The 14,096-nt window shown below is 40.2% G+C and overlaps 1 protein-coding gene across 3 annotated transcripts in view; it reads right to left on the bottom strand.

The window, feature by feature from the left end:
* Positions 1–14,096, bottom strand: part of nbeal1 (neurobeachin-like 1) — a 306,006-nt gene that overhangs the window by 269,704 nt on the left and 22,206 nt on the right. For all 3 annotated transcript variants that reach the window (XR_014537349.1, XR_014537350.1, XM_083565186.1), the window contains exons 6-11: positions 13,758–13,885; positions 11,777–11,859; positions 9,719–9,804; positions 9,245–9,584; positions 9,049–9,155; positions 1,769–1,852 (exon numbers count right to left, since the gene is read on the bottom strand). Coding sequence is in view for 1 of the 3 variants with exons in the window: in XM_083565186.1 (XP_083421312.1) it covers positions 1,769–1,852; positions 9,049–9,155; positions 9,245–9,584; positions 9,719–9,804; positions 11,777–11,859; positions 13,758–13,885 (828 nt within the window). In the remaining 2 variants the exon portion in view is untranslated. The remainder of the gene's footprint in view (positions 1–1,768; positions 1,853–9,048; positions 9,156–9,244; positions 9,585–9,718; positions 9,805–11,776; positions 11,860–13,757; positions 13,886–14,096) is intronic.

Here is a 14,096-nt window from a genome sequence, read left to right as displayed (position 1 = left end):
AGACCTTCTATTACTGCCTCTGCTTATTGGTATGAAATTTATAATGGATGGTTTATAATAAACATAGAAACATTAGCTTATTAATAAAACGCATCTTTTGGAGATATATGAATGGCAGCAGTAGAAAGTACATAATGGTTTTTAATAGCGCTTGAGAGAATCTGGAGAGCATCAGTGGCTGATTATGGCTCATGGATTACCACTTGTTTCCTCAACCATTAAGTTCCAGTTTCCTGCTCCAACAGCAGACTTGTGGTTGATGGTGTGTTTCCATCCACACATTTTTTAAATCGAAGGCCACACAGAAGTGTTTATTCATTTAAACTTAAAAGGCATCGTCAGTTTCGTCTCTCACTTGACAGACAGTTTATGGTCGCTCTATAAGAAAGCTGTTTCTGTGTGGTGTGTGTAAGAGAAAATAAAAGTTGTCTTAGTAAAATCAAAAACAATATAAAAAACAGTTACATACAAAATGAATAATAATAATAATAATAATAATAATAATAATAATAATAATAATAAAAAAACAAAGTTTTTTTAAACTTTAAATAGAAAGCGCATGGCATTCACTGATTCGCCTCTAGAGGTCGATCTCATACTGTATAATGACAGCAGAGCTTCTCAGCCGCTGCAGCAACCCGGAAAAACTATCGCTATTGATTTTTGCGGAATCATTGTCAAACCGATGAATCGGTTGGCCTCTACTCTTAACCACTGAGCTACTATACCACTTCCTTCCTATTAGGAGTGGCCCTTTGACCGTTTCAGTTCAAGAGTTTCTTTTTATCCGTCGAACCAAATTTCAAATACAGTGTGAATACAGTGTTCTTTCCACACAAGATAAATGAGGTCAGTGTATGAAAACGGCCTTGGACCCCAAATTTGTCAATCCTGATACACTGTATTTTCAGGTAAACACCTCACTGAATGGAAGACACACGTCCTGTTTCGGGAATAAAATCCACACGTACTTTGAAGAGCAGGAAACTGGACACAATGAAGCGGTTTCCTTTTTATGACCATGCAGATGTAGCAGACGCACAAACACACAAATATGCCATATTCCCATGCATAGGCATTCCCAAGCTTAGGTGCACCTTCATTAGGGTCACATAACCAGCTGTTAGTGAAAGCAGGAAGTGTTTTGGACAATGACAGACATACAGCCTCACACGATGCAGGTCCAGAAGACAGTGTGATGAGCTAAGACTAAAAGAAACAACAAAAAAACAACCTTGTTCAGGAAATCAGGGGAAATAAAAGAGGAAATAAAAGCGAAAGAAGCAGGATGGACTACAATCATCATAGGCAGTGTGAATAACCAAGCAACAGGCCACTCCATTAGAGGCCATCATGTTCCGTTGGCTTTCCAGCTTCGGTTTATGGTTGGTTGGAGGAAGTTTTTTAGCAGTGGTGGACAAAGTACATAAACCATGCAGCTGACTAAAAGTAGAGATCTCTGACTTCATATTTTGAAAGTTGTGAAGTTCAAGTAAAATTCTCCCTGAATGGAAAAGCACAGATACCTGAAAAAGCTACTTGATTACAGTAACGCATTACATTTACCACGTTACTGTCCACCACTGGTTTTTAGACGTCATACATTAGGGGTACATGGGGGTACTTTGCTGCACAGGAGATATATCTTTGGACTAGTTCGAGCCTAGAGTTGCAGACACTTGGAACATGATGAACCAATTGGTGTGGCCTCTTTCTGGAGTGGCCCAGTGGGTGGAGGGGCAGGTGCGAGGTGACAGACACGAGGTACCTGGCTTTCAATCTCTCCTGTCAGTAATCTGTTGGTTAAATCTTTCTGTTCTTTGTCTGCTGCGGCGAACCTAACGTTTACCAGCTGCAGCCCGCACGCACAGTAAGACAAGAGGACAGGAGACAAGTGCAAAAGGGTTAAACATTATAGAAAAAACAAAAACTAAAATAAAAGGCCAAGAGGTTATGGCATGAAGTGCCTCAAGCATTTCGTTCCTAAGGAGGAAAAACATGCGGTTTCAAAGAGAGTGCACGTGACGCAGACGGATCTACAAAGAGAGAACAGAGATTATAACAAATACAGACTACAACTACGAAGGAGTACAGCGTCTGTCAAACGTGTGGAGACGTGTTCTGGTTCTTTTAAAACACATTTATGATCCTTTTGTTTCTATGCAAAAACACAAAAACTAGACAGCAAATGGTTGAACCAAAGTGTGGAGAGATGAGTGCGAATTGGAAATTTTTTGTCTTTAGCAGAAGAACTTGTGTAAGACTGAAGAGAACAGGAGAGAAGATATTAGCAGACTGTCCCATCCCCACAGTCAAACATGAAGAAAACTTAATGGTTTGGGGTTGTTTTGAAGCAAGGAAGTTTAGAGACTTATTCCTGGTGAAAGAAACCAACATGGCAACCATTCCATACTTCAAAAACATGCAATACTCATCACCAGGGCGTTGACACATATATCATCTTCATCTTTTAGCTGCTCCCGTTAGGGGTCACCACAGCGGATCATCCGTCTCCATACCCCCCTGTCCTCTACATCTGCCTCTTTCACACCAACTACCTGCATGTCTTCCTCCACCACATCCATGAACCTCCTTCTTGGTCTTTCTCTCTTCCTCCTTCCTGGTGGCTTCATCCTCAGCATTCTCCTACCAATATACATTCTCCTCCCTCCTCTGCACACGTCCAAATCATCTCAATTTCAACCTCCCTCACCTTGTCTCCAAAACGTCCTACATGTGTTGTCCCTCTAATAAACTCATTTCTAATCCTGTCCATCGTCGTCACTCCCAACGAAAACCTCAACATCTTCAGCTCTGCTACCTCCAGCTCCACCTCCTGTCTTTTACTCAATGCCACTGTCTCTAATCCATACAACATCTCAGGTCTCACCACAGTCCTATAAACTTTCCCTTTCACTCACACAGATACTCTTCTATCACAAATTACTCCTGCTATCACTCTTCTCCACCCACTCCACCCAGCCTGAACTCTTTTCTTCACTTCTCTAACACACTCTCCATTACTTTGCACTGTTGACCCCAGGTACCTAAGCTCCTTCACCTTCTCCACTTCTTCTCCCTGCAACCGCACCACTCCACTGCCCTCCCTCTCATTTACACACATGTACTCTGTCTTACTCCTACTGACTTTCATTCCCCTTCTCTCCAGCGTGTACCTCCACCTCTCCAGGCTCTTCTCGTCCCTCAACCTGTCCATTACCGCTGCTAACAGGAAAGGGCTCAGAGCTGATCCTTGATGTAGTCCAACCTCCACCTTGAACCAATCTGTCGTTCCTACTGCACAATTCACTGCTGTCACACTGTCCTCATACATGTCCTGCACCACCCTCACATACTTCTCTGACACACTTCCTCATACACTACCACAACTCCTCTCTCCACCCTGTCGTACGCTTTCTCTAAATCCACAAACACGCAATGCAACTACTTCTCACCTTCTCTATACTTCTCCATCAACATTCTTAAAGCAAATATTGTGTCTGTGGTGGTCTTCCTCGGCATGAAACCATACTGCAGCTCACAGATGGTCACCTCTTCTCTCAGCCTGGCTTCCACTACTCTTTCCCATAACTTTATGGTGTGACTGATCAACTTTTTTCCCCCTGTAGTTGCTTAAAGATCGGTACCAGCACACTCCTTCTCCATTCCTCAGGCATCTTCTCACCTTCCAGGATCTTGTTGAATATATATGTATGTATCCTAATATTTTTATACTTTATAGTCACCCTTTATACGTGACAAATAAAATTTGAATAGATTTCAGCCGAAGCGGATTATTTTGGACATTTACAGATTTGTTTGGTCAAAGGAAATCGTCATACTGATATAATTATCGAGTTTGTTGCATAGAAACAAAAGGAACACAGAAGTGTCTCTCAAAAACAATAAGACTGTGTTTTGCATGTTTGTTTTAGGCGCTGTGTATAAAATACCTGATCACTCACACATACAGAAAATACAACATGGGTTTAAAACACCACGTGCATTAATGAACGTTTATTACTATTGTTCAGTAGCTGAGGGAGATATCGTGAGTTCCACAGTGTACAATTAACAGTAACACACCTGATACACTGTACAGGCTACACACACTTCAGCATTGAGGTTCTGGAAAGGAGTTCTCAATAATCAAATCTGGGTTTTCTATATTCTGGCTTCTTGTTTGTCAATTCTGAAAAACAATTTGGGGAATTGGGAATGAAATATAGGCTAGATTTTAAATTCCTTGATCCGTTTTTTTTTCAAGGATTTTTAAGTTCTAAATTCATAAAAAATCCTGCATTCGGATGTTTTTTTCTGTACTCCGGGACATTTATTTTTTCAACTATATATTTTTTTCCACAACGATTTTGGGAATAATATACACTCTATATTAAGTTATGGATTAAAATATAATATTTTAGATTAATAAATATTTGGGATTTTACTGTTGAGTTCTGAAATTATATATATATATATATATATATATTTATATATATATATATATATACAGTGGGTACGGAAAGTATTCAGACACCCTTAAATTTTTCACTCTTTTTTATTTTGCAGCCATTTGCTAAAATCATTTAGGTTCATTTCTTTTCCTCATGAATGTACACATAGCCCCCTATATTGACAGAAAAACACAGAATTGTTGACACTGTTGCAGATTTATTAAAAAAGAAAAACTGAAATATCACATGGTCCTAAGTATTCAGACCCTTTGCTCAGTATTTAGTAGAAGCCCCCTTTTGATCTAATACAGCCAGGAGTCTTTTTGGGAAGGATGCAACAAGTTTTTCACACCTGGATTCAGGGATCCTCTGCCATTCCTCCTTGCAGATCCTCTCCAGTTCTGTCAGGTTGGACGGTAAACGTTGGTGGACAGCTATTTTTAGGTCTCTCCAGAGATGCTCAATTGGGTTTAAGTCATTGCTCTGGCTGGGCCATTCAAGAACAGTCACGGAGTTGTTGTGAAGCCACTCCATCGTTATTTTAGCTGTGTGCTTAGGGTCATTGTCTTGTTGGAAGGTAAACCTTCAGCCCAGTCTGAGGTCCAAAGCACTCTGGAGAAGGTTTTCGTCCAGGATATCCCTGTGCTTGGCCGCATTCATCTTTCCCTTGATTGCAACCAGTCGTCCTGTCCCTGCAGCTGAAAAACGCCCCCACAGCATGATGCTGCCATCACCATGCTTCATTTTTGAGACTGTACTGGACAGGTGATGAGCAGTGCCTGGTTTTCTCCACACATACCGCTTAGAATTAAGGCCAAAAAGTTCTATCTTGGTCTCATCAGACCAGAGAATCTTATTTCTCACCATCTTGGAGAACTCCATGCGGGTTTTCATGTGTCCTGCACTGAGGAGAGGCTTCCGTCGGGACACTCTGCTATAAAGCCCCACTGGTGAAGGGCTGCAGTGATGGTTGACTTTCTACAACTTTCTCCCATCTCCCGACTGCATCTCTGGAGCTCAGCCACAGTGATCTTTGGGTTCTTCTTTACCTCTCTCACCAAGGCTCTTCTCCCCCGATAGCTCAGTTTGGCCGGTCGGCCAGCTCTAGGAATGGTTCTGGTCGTCCCAAACGTCTTCCATTTGAGGATTATGGAGGCCACTGTGCTCTTAGGAACCTTAAGTGCAGCAGAAATTTTTTTGGAACCTTGGCCAGATCTGTGCCTTGCCACAATTCTGTCTCTGAGCTCTTCAGGCAGTTCCTTTGACCTTAATGATTCTCATTTGCTCTGACATGCATTGTGATCTGTAAGGTCTTATATAAACAGGTGTGTGGCTTTCCTAATCAAGTCCAATCAGTATAATCAAACATTTCTGGACTCAAATGAAGGTGTAGAACCATCTCAAGGATGATCAGAAGAAATGGAAAGCACCTGAGTTAAATATATGAGTGTCACAGCAAAGGGTCTGAATACTTAGGACCATGTGATATTTCAGTTTTTCTTTTTTAATAAATCTGCAAAAAGGTCAACAATTCTGTGTTTTTCTGTCAGTATGGGGAGCTGTGTGTACATTCATGAGGAAGAAGAATGAACTTAAATGATTTTAGCAAATGGCTGCAATATAACAAAGAGTAAAAAATTTAAGGGGGTCTGAATACTTTCCGTACCCACTGTATATATATATATATACAGTGGGTACGGAAAGTATTCAGACCCCCTTAAATTTTTCACTCTTTTTTATTTTGCAGCCATTTGCTAAAATCATTTAAGTTCATTTCTTTTCCTCATGAATGTACACATAGCACCCCATACTGACAGAAAAACACAGAATTGTTGACAATGTTGCAGATTTATTAAAAAAGAAAAACTAAAATATCACATGGTCCTAATTATTCAGACCCTTTGCTCAGTATTTAGTAGAAGCCCCCTTTTGATCTAATATAGCCATGAGTCTTTTTGGGAAAGATGCAACAAGTTTTTCACACCTGGATTCAGGGATCCTCTGCCATTCCTCCTTGCAGATCCTCTCCAGTTCTGTCAGGTTGGACGGTAAACGTTGGTGGGCAGCTTTTTTTAGGTCTCTCCAGAGATGCTCAATTGGGTTTAAGTCAGGGCTCTGGCTGGGCCATTCAAGAACAGTCACGGAGTTGTTGTGAAGCCACTCCTTCGTTATTTTAGCTGTGTGCTTAGGGTCATTGTCTTGTTGGAAGGTAAACCTTCGGCCCAGTCTGAGGTCCAGAGCACTCTGGAGAAGGTTTTCGTCCAGGATATCCCTGTGCTTGGCCGCATTCATCTTTCCCTTGATTGCAACCAGTCGTCCTGTCCCTGCAGCTGAAAAACACCCCCACAGCATGATGCTGCCACCACCATGCTTCATTGTTGAGACTGTACTGGACAGGTGATGAGCAGTGCCTGGTTTTCTCCACACATACCGCTTAGAATTAAGGCCAAAAAGTTCTATCTTGGTCTCATCAGACCAGAGAATCTTATTTCTCACCATCTTGGAGAACTCCATGCGGGTTTTCATGTGTCCTGCACTGAGGAAAGGCTTCCGTCGGGCCACTCTGCTATAAAGCCCCACTGGTGAAGGGCTGCAGTGATGGTTGACTTTCTACAACTTTCTCCCATCTCCCGACTGCATCTCTGGAGCTCAGCCACAGTGATCTTTGGGTTCTTCTTTACCTCTCTTACCAAGGCTGTTCTCCCCCGATAGCTCAGTTTGGCCGGACGGCCAGCTCTAGGAAGGGTTCTGGTCGTCCCAAACGTCTTCCATTTGAGGATTATGGAGGCCACTGTGCTCTTAGGAACCTTAAGTGCAGCAGAAATTTTTTTGGAACCTTGGCCAGATCTGTGCCTTGCCACAATTCTGTCTCTGAGCTCTTCAGGCAGTTCCTTTGACCTTAATGATTCTCATTTGCTCTGACATGCATTGTGATCTGTAAGGTCTTATATAAACAGTGTGGCTTTCCTAATCAAGTCCAATCAGTATAATAAAAAATTTCTGGACTCAAATGAAGGTGTAGAACCATCTTAAGGATGATCAGAAGAAATGGAGAGCACCTGAGTTAAATATATGAGTGTCACAGCAAAGGGTCTGAATACTTAGGACCATGTGATATTTCAGTTTTTCTTTTTTAATAAATCTGCAAAAAGGTCAACAATTCTGTGTTTTTCTGTCAGTATGGGGAGCTGTGTGTACATTCATGAGGAAAATAAATGAACTTAAATGATTTTAGCAAATGGCTGCAATATAACAAAAAGTGAAAAATTGAAGGGGGTCTGAATACTTTCCGTACCCACTGTATATATATATATATATATATATATATATATATATATATATATATATATATATATATATATATATATATATATATACAGTACAGACCAAAAGTTTGGACACATCTTCTCATTCAAAGAGTTTTCTTTATTTTCATGACTATGAAAATTGTAGATTCACACTGAAGGCATCAAAACTATGAATTAACACATGTGGAATTATATACATAACAAAAAAGTGAACTGAAAATGTCATATTATAGGTTCTTCAAAGTAGGCATCAAGAGAATGCCAAGAGTGTGCAAAGCAGTAATCTAAGCAAAAGGTGGCTACTTTGAAGAACCTACAATATGACATTTTCAGTTGTTTCACACTTTTTTGTTATGTATATAATTCCATATATAATTCCACGTGTTAATTCATAGTTTTGATGCCTTCAGTGTGAATCTACAATTTTTATAGTCATGAAAATAAAGAAAACTCTTTGAATGAGAAGGTGTGTCCAAACTTTTGGTCTGTACTGTATATATATATATATATATATATATATATATATATATATATATATATATATATATATATATATATATATAAATAAACGATATCTATATTCTAAGTTCCACATTATAAAATTGTTCTGTACTGTTGAGATCCTAAGTATTAGAACGTTCTAAAAATTCTGCATTGTCGCAAATGAGCTCTAAATAAAGTTTTTTTTTTTCATTCTGGATAAGTTCTGATTTCTTTCTTTATTATTATTTTTTTTTTTATTGACTAAATTTCAACTTTCAGGACTGAATTCGAAATCCTGGGCTTTGGGTGGTGAATATGTTCTAGGACGAGTGCTGGATTGTTACTAGATGTAAATTTCTTCCGAATCATGAATTTTAAATGAGCTCTGGGACTTTAATTAGATGCAAGGAATCTGGAGTACATGCAGACATATACATATACACACACTGTATAGTTTATACATTATGGTAGTGTAAATTGCTCTGTTTTGCTAAATGATGTACTGTAATTAGTTAAATTATTAATAAATGAGAGTATACTACCCCATCCTGATCACCATGCTTTAAGATTCCTGGGAAGGCTAAGCCATGTCTCAACTCACAATATTTTCTAGTTACGATGCGCCCATTGAAACTCGAGGACTATCTGTATTGGGTTTCTAGGTTCGGTTTAGGTTTCTGGGTCTGGTTCCGAATATGCAAAATATTTTTTGTCTGTGTGTTTCCTTTCTGAACTCCAGCTCAGATTTCTGTGTTGTGGGTTATGGGTTCTGAATGCAGGAATCTCTGGGATTTGGTTGTTACCTTGCTGTTCTGTAAGAGACGAGTCAGGTGCTCAAAACAGTTGCTGTTGAGGAAGATGGCTTGAAGAACAGGCCGGTCAGAACACTCGAACATGTCTTGTATCGTGTCTGATAAATAGATAGAGAGAGAGATAGAGAGACAGAGTCAAGAAGGAATAGATTATGAGCAATAATAATTTGCTTCTCGTTCCACTCACCGAGCATGTTCACCTGCAGCGCCACCAACCGACTCTCAAAATGGTGGGATCGAGACGGAGCCGGGTGACCTTTGAGCCCGGCAGCATTGGGGTCATAGTTGAGTAGTTTAAAGTAGCTGTCAAGCACGGTGCTGATCTCCACCTGCCTTTGATCTGAGCTGCTGGCCAGCAGGCTGTGCACCACCTCCCTCAGACAGCACAGGGTGAGCACCGCCTTCCGGTCTGGGCCGGCTCCGTCCCAATCCTCTCCCTCCTCCCCTTCACCTGTGCACTCGCCAGCACCCAGGACGCCCAACAACACCTCCAAGGTGGCGGGGGAGATGGCCAGGAGAGCGTTACGCTGGAAAGTTGGTAGAGAAAACACGAAGGTTCGGCTAGGTTTCAGGTCAGAGCTGCTTTAGCTGCTTATTCATTTATCATATTCACACATAAGGGGACAAACAAGCTCCCAAGTGCAAAAGTTCATACCCCCACCTGTCCACCTGCAACTATGGAGCCAAATAGGTGGAGGAGACAACACTTCAGACTGTCCTTCAGATGCTCACTCTCCTGAAAACACTCTAAACACACACACAAAACCAGGTAATCAGGTACAGGGCATTGGGTTTTATATATATATATGCAAAGAAACATCTGCAGATAGATGTGCCCTCTGGAGCTGCACTTGTTCCTCAATGGCCTCTTTGTGTGGCTCAGCTGACTGACAGAAAGGCAGGACAATGGTTTCTCACACACACTCACTCACTCACACACACACACACACACACACTCACTCACACACACACACACTCACACACACTCACACACACAAGCTGCTCTGTGCACAGGTTGAAATGTTATCAGCAGCTCAGCGAGCTCACAAATATGAACAAACAAAGAACAGATTCATGAACAGAGAGAGAAAGAGGGAGCGAGGGAGAGGGAGGGGGGGACAGAGAACTGTTATCAAACACTTCTCTAAAACAGTGTGTTCTGATTGGCTAATCATTGAATAGTGTGCAGTGGTAATAGTGTGTGTTGTGGTATCTAGTGGTGTCTGATAGTATATATTAATGGTATTCAATGATGTGCATGTTAGTATTTAATGGTGTATGATGGTATTTAATAGTTTATGGTAGTATTTAATGATGTATGATGGTATGTAATGGTGTGCGGTGGTATTTAATAGTGTATGATGGAATTAAATGGTGTGAGAAGGAATTCAATGGTGTGAGGTGGTATTTATTAGTATATGGTAAAATCTGATGGTGTATGATGGTATTTAATGGTTTAAGCTGGTATTTAATAGTGTATGATTGTATTTAATGGTGTGAAATAGTATTTATTAGTATATTGTAGAATTTGTGTATGATGGTATTTAATAGTGTATGATTGTATTTAATGGTGTGAAATGGTATTTATTAGTATATTGTAGAATTTGTGTATGATTGTATTTAATAGTGTATGGTAGTATTTAATGGTGTTTGATGGTATTTAATAGTTTGTAGTAGTATTTTATAATAGTGTATGATGATGGTATTTAATGGTGTGAGGTGGTATTTATTAGTGTATGGTAGAATTTGATTGTGTATGATGGTATTTAATGGTGTAAGCTTGTATTTAATAGTGTTTGATGGTATTTAATGGTGTAAGCTTGTATTTAATAGTGTTTAATGGTATTTAATGGTGTGAGGTGGTATTTATTAGTGTATGATGGTATTTAATAGTGTATGATTGTATTTAATGGTGTGAAATGGTATTTATTAGTATATTGTAGAATTTGTGTATGATTGTATTTAATAGTGTATGATTGTATTTAATGGTGTGAAATGGTATTTATTAGTATATTGTAGAATTTGTGTATGATTGTATTTAATAGTGTATGATTGTATTTAATGGTGTGAAATGGTATTTATTAGTATATTGTAGAATTTGTGTATGATGGTATTTAATAGTGTATGATTGTATTTAATGGTGTGAAATGGTATTTATTAGTATATTGTAGAATTTGTGTATGATGGTATTTAATAGTGTATGGTAGTATTTAATGGTGTTTGATGGTATTTAATAGTTTGTAGTAGTATTTTATAATAGTGTATGATGATGGTATTTAATGGTGTGAGGTGGTATTTATTAGTGTATGGTAGAATTTGATTGTGTATGATGGTATTTAATGGTGTAAGCTTGTATTTAATAGTGTTTGATGGTATTTAATGGTGTAAGCTTGTATTTAATAGTGTTTAATGGTATTTAATGGTGTGAGGTGGTATTTATTAGTGTATGATGTTATTTAATAGTGTGGTGTGGTATTTAATAGTGTACGATGGTATTTAATAGTGTATGATCGAATTAAATGGTGTGAGAAATTATTTAATGGTGTGAGGAGATATTTAATAGTGTATGGTAGTATTTAATGGTGTTTGATGGTATTTAATGTTATATGATGGTATTTAATAGTTTATAGTAGTATTTAATGGTGTGAGGTGGTATTTAATAGTGTATGGTAGTATTTGATAGGCAGTTTTTGGTCGAATGTTGAAATCTTTTACTCACGGTAGAAAAAAGGAACAAACTCAACCGTGAGAGGAGCTGCTTTAAACTTCTGTCTGCTCTTTTCCACGGTGCTGATTTGCTGCCTAGACACACACACACACACACACACACACACACACACACACACACACACACACACACACACACACACACACACACACACACACACACACAAAATACTAAATGAAAACCAATGACTTACTGTTGCAATATAATTATATAATTAACCATCAACTAAACCAGTATGATTGTGTCATTAGTTGGACCCTGAATCAGTCGGTGTTCACGCTCCAGGCGGGAGTTTTGGAATAAAGGTGGGAAACAACATTGTTTGTTTTTGCCCCAAACATTACAGGTGTAGTTAATCAGCTTACTGTGTATGTGTGTGTGTGTGTGTATAGGTGTGTACAGGTGTGTGTGTGTATGTTTTAGATTACAGAGCTGTTAGGAGCAATTAGTGGAAAAACAAAAACACAGGTGTGTTGAGTTAGAGTGAAGCCCTGTATAATACAGAACAGCTGCGCCGCAGGAGGGTCAGTAAACATGCGGGTTTCCGTGTTTGTGGAAAAATGTAAAGGATTGTGTTAACTTAATAATGTAATGGAGAATACTGGTGTCTGATGGAGGGTAATGGAGAATACTGGGGTCTGATGTAGGTTAATGGAGAATACTGGGGTCTGAGGAGGGTAATGGAGAATACTGGGGTCTGAGGAGGGTAATGGAGAATACTGGGGTCTGAGGAGGGTAATGGAGAATACTGGGGTCTGAGGAGGGTAATGGAGAATACTGGGGTCTGATGTAGGTTAATGGAGAATACTGGGGTCTGAGGAGGGTAATGGAGAATACTGGGGTCTGAGGAGGGTAATGGAGAATACTGGGGTCTGAGGAGGGTAATGGAGAATACTGGGGTCTGAGGAGGGTAATGGAGAATACTGGGGTCTGAGGAGGGTAATGGAGAATACTGGGGTCTGAGGAGGGTAATGGAGAATACTGGGGTCTGATGTAGGTTAATGGAGAATACTGGGGTCTGATGTAGGTTAATGGAGAATACTGGGGTCTGAGAAGGGTAATGGAGAATACTAGTATCTGATGGAGGGTAATGGAGAATACTGGTTTTCTGATGGAGGGTAATGGAGAGTACTGGGGTCTGAGGAGGGTAATGGAGAATACTGTTTTTTTGATGGAGGGTAACGGAGAATACTGGTGTCTGATGGAGGGAAATGGAGAATACTGGTGTCTGATGGAGGGTAATGGAGAATACTGGTGTCTGATTGAGGGGAATGAAGAAAACAGGTGTCTGATGGAGGGTAATGGAGAATACTGGTGTCTGATGGAGGTTAATAGAGAATACTGGTGTCTGATGGAGGTTAATGGAGAATACTGGTGTCTGATGGAGGGTAATGGAGAATACTGGTGTCTGATGGAGGGTAATGGAGAATACTGGTGTCTGATGGAGGGTGATGGAGAATAATGGTGTCTGATGGAGGGTAATGGAGAATACTGGTGTCTGATGGAGGTTAATGGAGAATACTGGTGTCTGATAGAGGGTGATGGAGAATAATGGTGTCTGATGGGGGGTAATGGAGAATACTGGTGTCTGATGGAGGTTAATGGAGAATACTGGTGTCTGATGGAGGGAAATGGAGAATACTGGTGTCTGATGGAGGGTAATGGAGAATACTGGTGTCTGATGGAGGGGAATAGAGAAAACAGGTGTCTGATGGAGGTTAATGGAGAATACTGGTGTCTGATGGAGGTTAATGGAGAATACTGGTGTCTGATGGAGGGTAATGGAGAATACTGGTGTCTGATGGAGGGTAATGGAGAATACTGGTGTCTGATGGAGGGTAATGGAGAATACTGGTATCTGATGGAGGGTGATGGAGAATAATGGTGTCTGATGGAGGGTAATGGAGAATACTGGTGTCTGATGGAGGTAATGGAGAATACTGGTGTCTGATGGAATCAGATGAAAGTGTACCCGTGTATGCGGTGTCTCCAGTTGTGATATGGATCATACAGACTCTCACAGAAAGCCAGCGCATGTTGCACAAACTCCTCAGCCTGCGTCTGATCCACCAGCTCCTTCTCTTTAGTTTTACTCTTCAACTACAGAGAGAGAGAGAGAGAGAGAGAGAGAGAGAGAGAGAGAGAGAGAGAGAGAGAGAGAGAGAGAGAGTGAGAATGATGGAAAGAAAGAGATAGATATATTCATAGACTGACATTAACCCCCTATAATAGATTTTGCTTAGAAGGACAGAGAGAGAGAGTGTGTGAGAGAGAGAGGGGGGGGGAGAGAGAGAGAGAGAGAGAGAGAGAG

This window comes from Silurus aristotelis (assembly GCF_946808225.1).
Source record: "Silurus aristotelis genome assembly, chromosome: 2".
Taxonomy (NCBI): Eukaryota; Metazoa; Chordata; class Actinopteri; order Siluriformes; family Siluridae; genus Silurus; species Silurus aristotelis.
The sequence above is the reverse complement of the archived record's forward strand: the minus strand, read 5'-3'. Positions and strand labels throughout refer to the sequence as shown.